Genomic DNA, 17,072 nt, shown 5'->3' with positions numbered 1-17,072 from the left:
GAATTAATATCAATCCATCACAAACTCTTCGAAAAATCAGAAGAAGAGGGAACACGCCCAGCTCAGCCTCTGAGGTGAGTATTACCCTAAAACCAAACTAGAGAAACACATCACAATAAAGGAAAACTACAGACCAATATCCCTATGACTGTAGACACTAAAATCCTCAAAAAATACTGGCAAATTCAATCAACAACATAAAGAAGAACTAGATTCCATGACCAAGTGTGATTCCTGCCAGGTATGCAAGGTTGGTTTAACAACTGGAAATCAATTAATGTAATATACTATATCAAAAGATAAAGGACAAAAGCCACAAGATTGTCTCAAATAGAAAAAGCATTTGACAAAATCTAACACCCCTTCATGATAAAAAAAAACCACACTCAACAAACTAGGAATAGAAAGCAATTTCCTCAACCTGGTAAAGGACACATGAAAAATCCACAACTAACATCCTAATTAATGATGAAAGACTGAAAGCTTTCCTGCTAAGATTAGGAATAAGAAAAGGATGTCTCCTCTTGTCATTTATATTTAACATTGTACTGCAGGTTTTAGCCTGGGCAATTAGGTAAGGAAAAAATAAGATTATTTTTTTCAACCATGGTGACTCATAATTGATTGTATTGCCTTGGCTGCTGGGAAGCTCAGAATTGCATTTAAGCAATACACTTCTATTATGAGACAGCAGTGCATCATGTGCATGTTTGAGTGACAGATTATCCTTGGACTTATTATTTCCTTCCCTCTCTATATTTTTCCTTGATCCAACTCTCTCAACTGTTTTTTTATATTTATTTGTTTCTACTCTGCTTTGTTCTACAAAGGTTCAGATATAGTTCATAAAGATACTTTTATACTGTATGAATTTGAATGTCACCACAAGTCATCTGTGGAGTAAGTGAGAGATGGATGGAGGGAGAGTTAGACATAAATGTGTGGAGAGATGTCCATCTTGGAAAGGTCAGGCAGATTGGAGGGGCAAGACCGGAGGTGGGGAGATCAGGAAGGGCAATGGTACAATAATAAAGTTCAAAGGGGCCTGCCAACTCCTCCTGCCGTATGTTTCCCTTTTCCTACATGTCGCCCTTCTGCTGCACCGACACTGAACCATTCGTGGTCCTGCACATACCATTTTAACTTCCTCCCTCTGCACCCTGCTTCATGCTGTTCCCTCTGCCCAGAATGCCCTTGCTGCCCGCATCTTCACCTTGTTATTTCCACCTCAGCCTGCAAAGCTCAGCTCATCTGAACCTCTTCCAGGGAGCCCTCCTGATCTAGGGCAGAGACATCTCTCCTCCCTCTAGGCTCCCAGCCCCTGGGTTTTCCTCAGGCTCAGCACTGATTGCATGCATTGTTCCCATCCGTCTCCCTCACTAGGCTGGGGACATCTCAAGGGCAGGACCCACATCTCATGCATCTGTGTTGCCAGGATTCAGAGGCAGCATCAGAAGTGAGGTGACCTTAAGCAGACAGGCAGAGGCAGCAGCAAACCTTCCCCCCAAATTTGTCAGAACCAAGTCCCAGCCAGACCCTAGATGTTGTCTGTGCTACAGGGCCATGACTTGTCCCCACGGGTGTCCCTACCAGTAGCCTTCTATCAGTGGATCTCCCACAAGGGGCTTGCAGGCCCTGCCAGGGGTGCTGCCTTCTGGTTTCCAGACCTGTCTGTGCTTACTTCCAGCTGCCCACAGAGGTCCAGCCATCCACAGGCTACGCAGGAACCTGTGGGAGCGGGAACAGGCGGGCAGGGGCAGGTGGATTCAGACACCTGGGTCAAGAAGATGGACTCTGTGCTCTCGGTGTCCTCATCTGACTGGTGCGGCTCTGGGCTGAGGCGGCCGGCTGTGTCGCTCTGGTGGGCTGTCGTCTCTTCACTATGCACAGTGGAGTCGGAGCAGATGGGAGGCAGTGGTACGAATGTCCGGTGGGACAGGGAAAGGCCCGCCAGGCCCTCGACAGGCATCTCTGGCTCCAGAGTAGTACTTTTGACAGTGGACGGCTCTCCAGTCAGCCCTGCCACTGACTCCAGCATCTCCTTGGAGGAAGACTTGACCGGGGTCACGGGTAGGTGGTGGACAATCAGAGGCTGCTTTGGCACCTTCGGGACTTGGGTTTTCACCTGTCAGGGGAGAAGGGCTGGACTAATCTCTCCTCCTGGACCTCACCAGCCTAAGACCACTCGGTATGGTGATCAGAGCTCTGGGTGAGGGTTCATGGGGGAGACAGGGGACAAAATCACACTTACTGGGCATCTATAATGTGTCCTGTGCATGACATACGTTGTTTTATTTACACCTCAAAACTACTCAGTGAATAATTATCCTCATTTTATAGACGAAGAAACAGGCTCAGAGAGGTAAAATGACTTGTCCAAGGTCACAGAGTTATGCAGAGGCAGAGCCTGGACTATCTGATTCCTGTTCTGGGCTCCAGGCCTCATTCTGCATCCCTGACCATATCACTGCGGCCCTCAATAGCCTTATTCCTCAGATTGAGGTTTAACACCCTGCCCTTGACTTTCCTCAGGGACTCCTAGGAGGGCATGGGGGTGATGGTCCTGCACTTTCTGGAAGGCGGCAGCACCAGGCCCCTTTCAGGATGCTGGTCCCTGTCCCTCATATAAAGACCATGAGGCAAATCTCTCTCAGGCAGGTTCAGGACCAGGGAGACAACTTCTTTCCTGCTGAACTGCTCAGCTTCCCTAACTAGCAAACGACTGTCATCCATCCTCCCCTTCCTCTGCTTCAGCTGCCACGGGGAAGCCACGTGCTCAGCTTCCCTTGGCTGGCCTAGTTCCCCCTCTGCTCCCTAGTTACACAGTAGGTTGTTTTTATTCTTTGTCAAAGGTGTCTGGCCCACTTATGTCTGTCCTTTCACAGACCATGTAGTGTAGTGGAAAGATCCCAAGCACTGTTGTTAGAAAAGTATGGGCTGGAACACAGTTCTGTCCTCTGAGCTCTGTCTCCTCCTGGTGAAATGGGAGAGCGGTCCCTGCCCTGGCTGTCTGGTGGCGTTCTCCCAACAAGATGACAGGTGCAAAGGTACCTAACAGTGAGGAGTGTGCAGGATGACTGTTTTCTAAAATAAGGTTCTTTTTAAGAAAACACTTCCTTTTTACAATATGGAAAACTTCAGGGTTGAAACCTGAAGGCTGAAGGACCCAGAGTCTTTTTTCAGAACCCATGCCACAGCGTCCCAAACACCAAGTGCCATCATTTGCCGGCTGGGGGGAGGGCCAACAGGTATTCCTCCCCCTCACAGGTCTGTTCCTGAGTGCTGGGGGAACGCTCTTCCTCTATCCTGCCACCACTTTCCCAGTCCCTTCCCGAGGGAAGACTGGGCAACCTCATTGGTCAGAGGTTGACGGTCATGGGTCCTTGTCCCTGGTGAGCTGGACTGCCAAGCATCTAGGCAGGCAGTTTTGTCTTCCATTTGTGTTCCCACACGTAAAGGGCTCACTCAGCTGCTTGGTTACATGGTGGCTGGGTCTGCGCCTGCTCTGGCAGCTTCTCCAGTTTCCCTGTTCTGTCCGTGGCTAGGCACATGGGAGGGTCAGCAGCCTCCGTCCACGTAACTGACTGAGGGAAAGGCCCGGAGTCAGCTGCGCACCAGCACAGCGCTGGAAGCACACTGGCGACATGCAGGCATCTCCAATCCAGCTAGAGGCCTAAACCCCTCTCTCCAGTCTGGCCTGCACTGGGGGGTAGACAGTGCCCGCCCAGATTAACAAAGCTTTGCTCTGCTTCTCATTTGGCCACTGGTATTAGTGTTTCTCCTCTATCAGTCGGAACCTTAGAGCTTCCCTGGGCCCCAACACTAACTTTTAACAAGTAAGTTATTTCAGCTCTCCAAGTCTGTGTCCTCGTCTGTTGTGAGGATTATGGGATAGCAGAGCATCTGTACAGAGATCTGTACCTGGAGAGAGTATTAAGTATCTGGCTCACTCTGCTTCTGCCCCTCCCCCAGCTAGCTGACGGGAAGGGAGGTAGGAGGATCCTTAGAGGAGGCAACAGACAAGGGGAAGATGATGGAAAGCCTTTGAATTTCTGCCTATTTCTGACTTTAAATGCTGCTCTGGTCCTCTGAGGGCTGCAGACAAGAGCCTGGCTGGACAGACGCAGGCTGCAGAGGGGGTGGAAGGGAATAACTATATCTAACGTTTGGGACCAGCAATGCCCAGTCTAGCTTTTGGCTATAGGAAGACTAACGTTCAGAGGGGAGGAGCATTTCATAGAAAGTTCTGAAATCCTTCAGATCACGGAGGGATTTATTTGACTGATTAATCGCATCCCAGAAAGTACATCTAAGACCACGGGTTGGGGGAGGCCCAGAGACGGCAGATCTCTCTCAGCGTCCCGAAACTCTTCTCAGGCAGGAGGTGTGCGTCCTGGGCCGGGCGCAGCCCTTCACGACCACCGTAGGGGACTATCACTTGCACTGGAACGGATGCTGGGAGTTTACAATGTATTTTCCTATCTGCTGCTTCATCCAGGCTCTCAGCAGCTCTGAGAGGTTTTAGAGTTGAGAAGCTGAGGCTCAGAGAGTGAAACTCCTGCCCAAGTTCAGACAGTGATGGAAAGTGATGGAGCCAGGCTCATACTGGACTCACTTCTCCCCACGTCTCCACAGCTTTTTCTCTGGGCCTCAGTTTTTCTGTAAAATTAGGGGGCCAGACTCAAGGGCCTCCAAGGCTCCTCCCGACTCTGACTTTTGGGTCTCCTGACTGACTGTCCTGTTCCTCCTGGGTATCTGTATTAACAGATCACGGAAAGAAGACACTACTGCTCCTCCAAACCTAAGGGCAGGGTCCAGGCTTCGTGGGCGAGAGCAGCTCCACGGCCGGATGGTCTGCAGGCATTAACACAGGCTCCACTCCCCCTGGGGTTAGGGCTCCTGCCTTGGAAACCTTACCTTCCATGAATCCTTTTGAGGCATCAAAATATGGTGCTTAGCCTTTACTGTCTTCCTTCGAATTAAGTGGATTCCCAGCCGCTCCTGGAGGAAGCTTTTCAGCAGTGAAGGCAGCCCTGGGCCATGGTAGGAAAATAACATTACGATTAGCTAACGTTTACTGGGGGCTTACTATGTGCCAGGCATGGTTCAATTGCTTTACACGTATGAACCTACTTAATTCTCACGCCAACTCAGGATGTAGGTACCTATATTATTCCCATTTAATAGGTGAGGAAACTGAGGCACAGAGAGGTTAAGGAATTTATCCAAGGCAACAAAGATAGTTTGGAGCAAGGATGAGAACTCTGCTGGTATCACTCCAGGGCCCAGGATTCTAAAATGCCTCCAACTGCTGCATCTTGAACAGTGGGTCCCACTGCTCATGCAGCATCCACTGCATTCAGCATGCTCCAGGAGGGGAGGGCCCTGCACCCCTCCCCAACGGGGAAGTTGGAAATGAGGTCACTATAGACCTACTCTGCAAAGCGGGGTATCACCTAAAGAGCTCATGCAGTATCTAGATAATTCTGTGTTCCATTCCCAGCTCTGCCTCTTTCTTGCTGTGTGACCTTGGGTAGCTGATGAACCTCCCTGATCCTCAGTTTCCTCCACCCTGCATGGGAACAATAATGCCTGTCTCGCAGGGTTGCTGTCAGGATGAGCTGGTGCAGAGCAGGTGCTTAGCAGTGCCTGTTGTTTTCTCCACCCAGCACTGCACCATGAACCTCGTCCACGATGCAGAGCGGAGGCCAGGACTTGGCACTGAGGAGGTGGAGATGAGGGTGCCCACATGACTTCCTGGGCCCTGGGCTGGGGGCGCAGCTTTGTGGGCACCATACCTCGTGTATGGGCCACCAGAGGGTTGTTATGGAAGACGAGCTCACAGAGAGATGGGAAGAGAGCTACCGGCAGGATGGCGTCTTCCTTTGCGATCTGTAAGGAAGGCAGGAGAGGGCCTCAGGTTGACACTGCCCCCCAGCACTGCCCCAGTGTCTCCAGGCTCCACACCGCACACATGCTCGCTAGGACTGGGCTGCAGGTGGGGACAGACTCGCTGCTGGGCAGTGTCTTATCCCTGCCAACCTCACCTGCTCACATTCAGAATACCTTGCCCTTCCTGTCCCAAATTCCATCATCCCTGTTTTGTTTTTGAAAATTAAAAACTTCTCGCCCTTTTTTATACTAGCTGTGTAGCCTGTGCCAAGTATCGAGGATGTTAATGACAAAGTAAGAACAAACACATAAAGCACTTGTCTCACGAGGAGTCCGGCAGTTTGGCAGGGCACTGCCTTTGACTTCAGGACACAATCTGTCCAACACTTCACCTTCCTCTTCACACCCCATCAGTCTGTCAATGGCACTCCTGATGGTCTCTTTCCCTGAGGCGTGTCCTGGCACTGATCTGGGGAGGGACAGGGGACGGGAGGTCAGAGGGACCCAGTCCTCTAAGGCCTAAGCAGAGCCAACGGTAAGGGAGGCCTCCTGGCGGGCTGGGGCCCAGGGGCTGCTCTGTCCCCGTGAAGCCAGCTCAGAAAGGCAAAAACTACACAATCCTTGTCGAGAAGAGTGGCTGGAGAATCTGGGGAGGGTTGTCTATTAGCAACAGAAGAGCATCAGATCCGTCAGTATCAGAGGGGCCAGGGGTGGGGCAGCGGCCTTTCAGATGCCTGGACACGCTGAAAGCTGTTGGGTCAGATTCAGGGCCCACAGAAGGCAGTAAGGGCTGGGGGCTAGTGGGGCACTTCCGTTTGGCTTCCTCTGGAGCCTCACTGGGCAGCACTACATGCCCACTGGGCAATTAACCTATTCATTCGCTTTCATTTTTGTTCATTCAATCAACAAATATTTACTGAATGCCTACATGTGCCAAGTGCTTGGTTAGGAATAAGCAGGACAGACCCAACTCCTGTCCTCAAGGAGCACTGCCTAGTGAGAAACAAGCATTGAAGAAACAGGAACAGAAAGGAGAGCAGATTTACAACAGTGATTAGCGCCACAAGAGGGAGGTGCATGAAGTCCTAGGGTGATTTGACCTAGGCAGGGAGGTCACAGAAGGCGTCCCCACCATCGAAGGATGGGTAGGAGGTGATTAGTGACGCAGTGGGGGATGGAGTATGTGGCAGAGAAAGCTCTGTATTAACCAAAACCACTTCCTCTGCTTTCTGGGCACATGGCTAGACTGTATCTTCTTGCTTGCCAGGCAGGTGGTGTGGTCTGATGACTCTGTGCTAGCCAGCGCATCCTGGGTGGAAATGATAAACCCCATTCCAGGCACAGCCCACTCAACACCTCCTGCATCATCCTCTACATCTCTGCCACCCTCCCCCACGCTCAACCATCTACCCACCAGATGCATAGGCTCCAAAAAGTGCTCTTAAGGCTCTGTGGGATGACAGATCCACGGCCAGAGGGGACCTGGGTCTCTGAATGAACCTCTGAAAGGCCACCAGCCAACCTGGAATATCCACAGCAGACTTTGTGAAAGCAAGAAAGAAACTTTGATTGTATTAAGTCATTGAGATGTTTAAGTTTGTTGCAGCAGCTCGTATCACTTACTCTAACGCAGAGAGGAAGTGTTCCATGCAAAGAGCACACTGTATGAAAGGCCTCACAGTGAGGAGAAGAGCCTGCTGGTGGGCTTTAAAGAAGGCTAGTGGCTAAGAGCAAAGAGAAAGGGTGCTTGGAGCAAAATGAGGCTGCAGCTCCAAGTAGGGGCCAGACCAACGCTAGTTAAAGATTTTGGTCATTGAGAAGCCTATTAGGTGGATTCTTAGAAATATGAGGATCTCATCTGACAAGACTTGGTAATGGATTAGATATAGGTGGGGAGGAGAGATGTGAAGGAAAAAGAAATACCAAGGACCACAACCAGGTTTTGGCTGGACTAACTGGATGGATGATGAAGCTATTCACTAAGATATGGAACAATGGAAGAACACCAAATTTGAAGGGAAAGATCAATAATCCATTTTGGATATGTGTACTCTGGAGGTAACTTTGAGACCTACAAGTAGAGACGTCAAGTAGGAAGTGGATACACTGGTCAGGAGTACAGAGGAGAGGTCCGTACGGGAGTGATAAATTTGTGGGTCACTGTTCATGGGCCAAAGGGTATGTGAAGCCATCCCTGGAGAGAGAGCATAGGGTGAGGGGGGAAAGGGACTAGGATGGGCCTTGAGGGACCCTAACATTGGATTATCTACATCAGGGATTGGCAAACCCTTTCTGTCAAGGGACAGATAACAAATGTTTTAGGTTTTGTAGTCTATACAGCATCGTAACTACTCAACTTTGCTGTTATAGCACAAAAGCAGCCATAGACAATTCATGAACGACTAAGTGTGGGGGCTCTTTTCCAACAAAACTTTAGTTATGGACTCTGAAATCTGAATTTCATATAACCTTAACATGTCATGAAGTATTATCCTTCTTTTGATTTTTTCCAACCATTTAAAAATGTAAGAATCACTCCTAGCTCAAAGGATATATAAAAACCAGAGTTGGCAGATAGAGCCCACGGGCCAAATCTGGCCCCCAATCTGTTTAATAAAGTTTTGTTAGAGCACTGCCATGCTCGTGCGTTTTTGTGTTGCCTCTGTGCTACAAGGGCAGAGTTGAATAGTTGCAACAGAGTAATATATTTATTATCTGGATCTTTACAGAAAAAGTTTGCTGACGTCTTTTCTAGGCTCTAGAGGAGGAAAGGAGGATGAGCCTACAAAGAAGCCTAATATGCGTTAATAAATAACTACATAATGGTGGTTAAAGAGGATGCAGGGTCTCCTGTATGCAAATCAGGTGGTCAAGAAGCAGTCACAACAGTATGGGGCATTTAATTTTGTCAGGATGCAAAATTCCATCCATCTGAATCAGGCAGATAAAAAGTCGAAGAAAGTGACAATTAAAATTGGTAGAAAGCTGAAAGATACCCAGGTCATGGGTGTCACATTTTTTGTGAAATTAAGTCCCAGCTGAGAAATATGGGCTTAGGATTCTGGCCGATGTTGTAAGCAGAATTTGGCCCTCGGGCTAGCCTGTTCCCTATAAGGTGAGTTGAAGGCCCCTGGAAATAAATTCAGGTTCCAATGACAACTTGAAATTTCTGCCCAATTTCCTTCGGTTAAGGCGAATATAACAATCTGTCAAATTTATGAACTAAGTAAATATTAGGTAAAAGTTTAGTGAAAGTGATTATTTTACTTTTGGCACAAAAATTACTAGATTTCTCAGTGAATATTCTAGATGCATAAGGTCTGTTTGAAGGCAGAAGTGGTTTTAAAATTTGTAATTTTAATATACCAAACATTAATTTCAACACAGGCATTCCCTGATATGATCAAATCGTTTGTTCATCTAACAAACTTCCTGAGCACTCATCACGTATCAGGTGAGATGATGAGGATAGAGTTGTGAGTAAAACAAAGTGCTAGCTCTCAAAAACCCTACCTTCTGACAGCAGACAACTGACAACAGACATAAAGAGACACTGTTAGGTGGTAACTGTCATAAGGAAAACATCTCATTTAAAAACCCAAGTGAGAATGTAGAAAAACGGAAATAGTGCTGCTCCCCTCCTAACTACAAGAAAAACGCTGAATAACCTACAACATCATAACTTCTTGAGTCCAAGAGAGAGCTAAGGCCTCAAGGCAATCAAGTGGCCGCAAATCTAAGGAAAGACAGGCACCTCCAAGGATAGATGGGAAGCGGCCCCCAGCTCACCTGTGGCAGAACGTGGGAGGAAGAGAGGGTGAGCGCTACACAAGCATTTAAGAAGAAGTCAGCTAAAAATGTTAATGAATTGCTAAAGGCCAAGTGTGGGCTAGTAAGAGGCCAGAACTGCTGAGAGCCGCAGACACAGGGGAATTCATAGTCACTGGTGTGGGAGAGACTGGACGCAGGGAGGGAGACGGGAGAAGGTCTCCTCGGGGGTGTAGGCCTGGAGGAGGAGAGCAGCTGCCACCGCAGGAAAGGCAGGAAGCCTTGCTAAGCCTTCTCCCTAGTGAACAAAAGCCTTGAGTTGCTGAGGAAGGTCAGCAAACCCTGTAGGGCCAGGGCCCTGCATCTGGGGGAGGGAAAAAATTAAAACCTGGTCTCCAGCAGCAGGGCAGGAAACCAACCTGGGCCCACTACATTTCAGAAGTCTCCTGCTGCTGCAGGAAGGGTAGGACCCCTGAGAAAGGCCCGTTCCTGAGGCACAGGAACCTAGGGCCTGCTTAAGTCTGGGGCTGGACCCTCCCTTTGGCCCCCTACCACCAGCCTGGCAAGTGCTAAGTAACAAGCAAAAGCAGTCTATTGCTTGGCTGGGGAGGAACTAGAGTGTAGACATAAAGCCCTCAGTGTAGGAACCCAGGGAAGGCTGCAAGCTGAGGACAGAATGGGAACAGGAGAAAACGCTCCAGCACCCCAGCAAGAACCAACTCCATGCTGTCCAAAGGAGATGCACTTTCAATCCAGAGCCCTAATTAGGTTGAAAGTAAAAGGATAAAAAGAGGTATACTATGCAAATAGTAAGCATAAAAAGGCTGTGTATCTATATTAAAATCAGACAAAACAGACATCAAAACAAGGAGTATTATTAGAGGCAAAGCAAGACAGTCATAATAATAAAAGGATCAACACATCGGGTAGATATAAGAATTCTAAATGTATATGTACTTGATCTCCAAAATACATGCAGCAAAAACTGACAAAACTAAAGGGAGAAACAAAGGAATCCACAATCATGACTGAGGATTCTATCTCACCACTCTCAGTAACTGACAGGACAAACAGACAAACAACAGCACAGAAAAGATCTGAGCAACATGCCTAACCACCTTACCTTAACTAACATCTATAGAACACTGTCCCCCAAACTGACGAAGACACACTTTTTTATCTAAGTGCACATGGAATGTTCACCATCATAGAATATAGGATGGACCATAAAACAAGTTTAAATAGATTTCAGAAGAATGAAATCTTACAGATTATTGTTATTTGACCACAACAGAATTAAACGAGAAATCAACAAATGTAAGACATTTAGAAAAGTCCCATATATTTGGAAATTCAACAACTCAGACTTCTAAGCAACCCACGATGGGTCAAAGAAGAAATCACAACAAAAATTTAAAATATTTTAAGTGGGGCCGACCCGGTGGTGCAGCGGTTAAGTGTGCACATTCCACTTCGGTGGTCTGGGGTTCGCCAGTTCAGATCCCGGGTGCGGACATGGCACTACTTGGCAAGCCATGCTGTGGTAGGTGTCCCACATATAAAGGAGAGGAAGATGGGCATGGATGTTAGCTCAGGGCCAGTCTTCCTCAGCAAAAAGAGGAGGATTGCCAGCAGATGCTAGCTCAGGGCTAATCTTCCTCAAAAAATAAATAAAAATTTTAAAAATTAAAAAAATAAAATATTTTAAGTGAATGAAAATAAAAACACAAATCACAGTTTGTAGGATGCAGCTAAAACAGTGCTTAGAGAAGAAATTTATAGTTTTACATGCTTATATCAAAAAGAAGAAAGGTCTAATCAATTATTTAAAATTACACTACTTAGGAAACTACAAGAAGAGGAGAAAATCAAATTCATTGTGAGTAGAAGGACAGAAACAGAGTTATGAACAGAAATCAGGGGCTGGCCCCATGGCTGAGTGGTTAAGTTTGCGTGCTCCACTCTGGTGGCCTAGGGTTTTGCCGGTTTAGATCCTGGGCGCAGACATGGTACCAGTCAACAAGGTGCGCTGAGAGGATGTCCAGAGGGACCTACAACTAGAATATACAACTATGTACTGGGGGGCTTTGAGGAGAAGAAGGAAAAAAAAAAAGATTGGCAACAGATGTTAGCTCAGGTGCCAATCTTAAAACAAAACAAACCTGTTTGAGTTTAATTAAAAAAAAAAGAAATCAATGAAATGGAAAACAGACAAATAGTAGAGAAATCCAGTGAAAACAGCAGATAGTTTAATAAAAAAAAAGTCACTAAAAGTCAATAACTTCTATTTTGGATGAATAAAATAAGAGAAAAGACACAAATTACCAATTTCAAGAATGAAAGAGGGACCCATAATGCATTTTTGGTCCACTGACTTTCTACAAGGGTTAGAAGACCACACAATGGGGAAAGAATAGTCTTTTCAATAAACAATGTTGAGAAAACTGGATATCCACATACAAAAGAATGAGGTGGAACCCCTATCTCACACCATATACAAAGATTAACTCAAAATGGATCAAAGACCTAAATATCAGAGCTAAAATTATAAAACTCAGAAGAAAACACTTGGAGAGTGTAGCTGTACCAACTGCTTACCTTAGAAGGAATGTAAGCAGAGTACCTTAAAAGTTGCCTGCATTTCAGACTTAAGTAGGGCTCAATAAGTGGGGTTTACAGGAAGTCAAACAGGACACGGATATCGGAAAAATAAGTTAACACAGAAGATGTTAAGGAAAAACATGTTAAATCTGTCTCACGGACTTTACATCTGCTGTCCTTTAGGCTAGAACAAGTCTCATGTTACTCCACCCTTACTTTTCACCTCACTAGACTCATTCAGATCTTGGCTTCAACACCACTCTCCCGAGACCTTCCCTGACCCCGAATATTAGGTTAGACTCCCCTGTCGTAGACTTCCTAGCACTGTGAATTTCTTCAAAACACTAAGCATGCTTATATTATGATTATTTGCCCAGCATCAGTCTTCTCTATAGGTGACGAGCTCCACAAGCACAGAGGCTGAATCTGTCTTCATGCAGCTGTACACCCAGTGCCCAGCACAGACCCTGGCATGTGGTAAGTGCTAAATAAATATCTGTGACTGAATGCATGGACTCCTGCCTTGGCCTGGACTCCCTCCACTTCACCCACTCTGAGAATTCCTGAGCCCGCATACCTGTAATGCAGGGAATCGGAGGGCTGGCCTTGAGGCCAGAGCAGCTGGCATCCCACCCTCCCATCTGTGCCCCTGAAGAAATAGGGAGAGAAGCAGAGAGTCACCTTGTTGTAGGCCAGGCTAAGGTACCTCAGCTCTGGGAAGGGCGGGGCCAGCGTCTGGTTCCTGGCCTTCAGTGACTTCACAGGAAGAACCTCGAATATGGGAGGAAGTGCACATACCTTGGTCGTCTTAGAAGGAAAAAAAAGTCAAAGTCAAAGTGCCTTGATGACAAAGAAGCGGAATGCTGCCAAGGGCCAAAAGACGCTCTGTATGGAGTGTGGTAGGAAAAATGGCCATTCTAGAAAGGCTTGGCCAAAAGAGACCTCTAGGGTCATAAAGGGATATGTCACCAAGGAACCAGAGTTCTGGCTCCAAGTTCTCTGAGGTCACACAGTGAGCTAATTCTTTGGTACCCAAAGTTCCAGTTTCAAGTTCTGTAAGGCCAAAGGATAATATAGCAGTGATGTAGACATCAGAGGTTCTTTGCCCCCACCTTCCACCCTCTGTCCTACAGGAAGTTATCCTGAACTGGCTCAGTTCTACAAAGTTGGGCTAAAATTTCTCCAGAAGGCAAAGGGACAGGTGCTTGCATTGTTAAGGGGACTTTTCCTAGTGAGGAGATGGAGAGGAGGATTGACATGAGCCTTAAACACCCAGTTTGATGGGCTAGCTCACATCCTATAGTGGAGGCTCTTCATTCTAGGATGAAACGAGCTAAGCCCTGAATGACTTGAGGCAGGCCTTGGGGCCTGAATGTGGCATGGTGCATCTGGGTCATTTGCAGGGTCATGGTCTCTCAGCACAACCCAGCCTGCCTCGGGGTCAACATGTTTGATCAAGCAGAAAATGGAAACTGCTGGATTAACCATGCCTAAGTCAGTTCATTCACTGATTCCTTGAGTTAGACGGGACCAAAGGAAATTACAGGGTAGATGTTAGGCTAATGACTGGGTTCAGATGAACTAGATTCTGTTCCAAGCTCCATTAATTGCTGCATAATCTTACAAGTCACTTAAATTTCACTTGTTTGTTCAATGAACGTTTGTGGAACACCTACTTTGGGCCAAGTATTTTGTACGGTTCTGGGGTCTAACTTGTAAAGTCACACAAGTGGGACAGGTCAGTCACGGGCAAGAGTAAAACAAAAACCAGTGATGGTGCTTGGGAAGTTACAGAACTCTCCTCTCCAGGTGATCCGAATGCAACCTCCAAGAGGCCAGAGTGGAATGTGGCAGTAGTCTGGTAAGGCAGTCTCCTCAACTGTGCCATTCCCTACTGGAGCAAGGCTATGTGAGCTGAAGGGGGCAAGTCAGACTGGAGCACAGAAAAGAAAAAGCCAGACAGTCAGGCTCAGGGGTATCTAGTACTGTCCAGGAGCATGAGTGTCTTGACCTGAGGGCACGACTGACCCTGTTGGGGACAGAGAGGGCCCTGTCTTAGAGGAGGATGCACCTGACTTTGATAGAGACCACCAAAGTCTCAACCATCCCACTCCCCTCTACATTCTCAGATACCAAAAAGCTGGGTTCGGAGCACTGAGCAACCTACCAATTATCTTTCACTTCTGTGGTAGACTATTTAATGGCCACAAGGCCCTCCATCCCATATGCATACACTTTTGCATGTGACACTGATGTTCCTCCCATTCAGAGGTGGAGTCTATATCTCTCCCACCTTGAAACTTGACTGGCTGTTGTAAAATAAAGAATTTGTCTGGCCTTTGTCCTGGGTTCTTGGCACTGAGCTTCTAAAACCCTTGGAATTTCCTGAGTGATAGGAATGTCTTTGTTATTCACAACCCCTTGGATCACACCTGAGTTTACGCTAAAAAGAAAACTCAGGGCAGGGGCTGGCCAGGCCAGAAAGACAACCATGTGATTTGACAGTTGGGGCTTTGAGGCAGTCTGACCTCTGAGGAGGGGAGAGGGGCTAGAGATTGAGTTCAATCATGTGGCCAATGATGTAATCAACCATGCCTATGTAATGAAACCCCAATAAAAGCTCTGGACGCTGAGGCTCAGGTGAGCTTCCTGGTTGGTGAACATAGCAGATGTGCTGGAAGGATGACACACACTGACTCCATGGGGAAAGGGCAGAGAAGCTCTGTATTGGGACTCTCCCAGACCTCACGTTATGTGTCTTTTCATTTGGCTGGTCCTGATTTGCACCCTTTATAGTAAAACTGTAATCATAAGTATAGCACTTTTCCTGAGTTCTCTGAGTTGTTCTGGCAAAGTATTGAACCTGAGGGAGTCGTAGGAACTCCAGAATTTATAGCCAGTTGGTCACAAGTGCAAACGGCCTGGGGACCCCTAAACTTGAAGCTGGCATTTGAAATGAGGGCAGTCTTGGGGACTCTGCCCTTAACTTAAGGGGTCTGTGCTAACTCTGGGTGGGCAGTGACAGAACTGCTGTGCAGTATCATACTGGCCTTATGACTTGCTTTGACCAATAGAGTGTGGCTGAAGTGCCATTGCTCGAATTTCAGAGCCTTGCAATTCGCCCTTGCTCTCTTGGAACCCTGATGCCGCCATGCTGGAAAGAAGTCCAGGGTGAAAAGACCACATAGAGATGCCAAGCCATGCCAGCAGTCCATGAGCCCAGCCCCTAGCTAACCAGCCAGCTGCATGAGTGAGCTATGGCAAAACCAGTAGAACCATTTAACCAACCCAAATAATTGTGAGAAATAATAAATTGCTATTGTTTGAAGTTAGCAACTGTTGGGTTAGGCAGCAATAGTTAACTGATATAATTTCTCACCTAGTTGTATCTGTGGGGAAGTGTTGTACTGAGCTGCCTCTCAAGGACGCATGTGGGCTAAATATGTGGTTGTACTTACCGTAAATGAATAAATCAATATCTAGGTAGTGCATCAGTCTTTGTAAGCTTGGTTAGTGAGCGTCTACCTTGAGAGAAAAACCAATTTTCTGTGCTGACAAAAATCAAGTGTCTAAGCCTGTGACACCAAGGATAAGACCCCAGTGGAGGTGCATTTGGCAAGGATCACTCGCTTTTGGGAGCTCTTGTTAGGGAGCTGCTGGGCATCATCGTGGCAGCAGCCTCAATTCAATGCCAGCTTGACCACTTGAGGCAGCAACCATTACCACTGAACAGTATCTGAGAACAAGGTAGGCCAGCCTGTGGGCTGTGCAAGGTCAGCAACCTGTCTGTCTAGTCCACTTCAGCACCACCACAGGCCAGCACAGTGCCTGGCACACAGTAGGTACTCATTATTTGTTCAATGAGTGGGCTTCCTCAGTGCGATATATATAAATGCCTCTCATGGCTCCATTAGCTTATTTTTATTTATTAAAATTAATGTTGTAACCCAAGGACACAAATATAAAACAGGCAGTTCCTACCTCTGAGGTTGAAAATCCAGGGTAAGATGAGAACACAACCTCTGAAACAAAAGAGAAACAGAACAAACGTTGGTGACAGCATGGACTGACCCCCAGAGAGGCCAGAGTCTGAGTCTGCCACCCACTGTGTACAGCAGGGTGCCTCCTAGAGGGGGTCCTCAGCTCCACTGCTAACTGGGAAGAGGAGCTGGCTGTGACATCTGTCAGATAATAATCCCTTTGAACTTAGAATAAAATCCAAACTCCTTGGCCAGGCCTCTGAGGTCCTGCCTGATCTGGCCCCTGCCTACTTCTCCAACCTTATCTCATGCTGCCCTGACCCTCACTCACTCCATTTCAGCCACACTGACCTTCTTTCTGACTTGGGAACAGGCAAGCTCTTTGTAGCCTCAGAACTACTGGGCAGTCAGTATTGATCAAAGGCAAACCAACTGAAGAGAGCGACGGATATAAAAGATACTCTGTCAGAGGATTTGAAAATTCTGTGTGTTATATTAGAAACAGAATGTGTTAAGACAATGAATTCAGGAGAGATACCAGCAACGCGGTAGTTAAGGAAGAGGCTGCAGAGTGATCTCACTCCTGGGACTATTAGAATGAGGTGAGCCAATAAACAGATGAGTTCAACCTAATAAAGAACAGCCTCTGCTGGGACTGGATCCTGTGCAGGCATCACTCACCTGTGCCCTGGAAGACCACACGGCATAAACAATTTCCTCTACGACAAGTGTCTAGAAAGGAGTTTGGGAAAGGTTTGTGCAAGGAACAAAGGAGTCAGCAGGAGGATGGACCATGACTGCAAGTGTGGGTGCTAAGCAGTGATCCCCTGG

General features: G+C 47.3%; 1 protein-coding gene across 22 annotated transcripts in view; it reads right to left on the bottom strand.

The window, feature by feature from the left end:
- Window positions 1-17,072, bottom strand: part of XRRA1 (X-ray radiation resistance associated 1) — a 58,780-nt gene that overhangs the window by 3,103 nt on the left and 38,605 nt on the right. For 11 of the 22 annotated variants that reach the window (XM_005612040.4, XM_070273302.1, XM_070273299.1 and 8 more), the window contains 5 exons: window positions 16,243-16,283; window positions 12,943-13,068; window positions 5,799-5,892; window positions 4,918-5,033; window positions 1,775-2,125 (listed from right to left, as the gene is read on the bottom strand). In XM_005612040.4, coding sequence (XP_005612097.1) covers window positions 1,775-2,125; window positions 4,918-5,033; window positions 5,799-5,892; window positions 12,943-13,068; window positions 16,243-16,283 — 728 coding nt within the window. Of the gene's footprint in view, window positions 1-1,774; window positions 2,126-4,917; window positions 5,034-5,798; window positions 5,893-6,198; window positions 6,362-7,306; window positions 7,415-12,838; window positions 12,911-12,942; window positions 13,191-16,242; window positions 16,284-17,072 lie in introns of those variants that run through there. The other 11 variants (XM_023645719.2, XM_070273296.1, XM_070273304.1 and 8 more) reach the window with 8 other exon arrangements.

This window comes from Equus caballus, chromosome 7 (genome assembly GCF_041296265.1).
Source record: "Equus caballus isolate H_3958 breed thoroughbred chromosome 7, TB-T2T, whole genome shotgun sequence".
NCBI lineage: Eukaryota > Metazoa > Chordata > Mammalia > Perissodactyla > Equidae > Equus > Equus caballus.
This window is presented reverse-complemented; position numbering and strand designations above follow the sequence as displayed.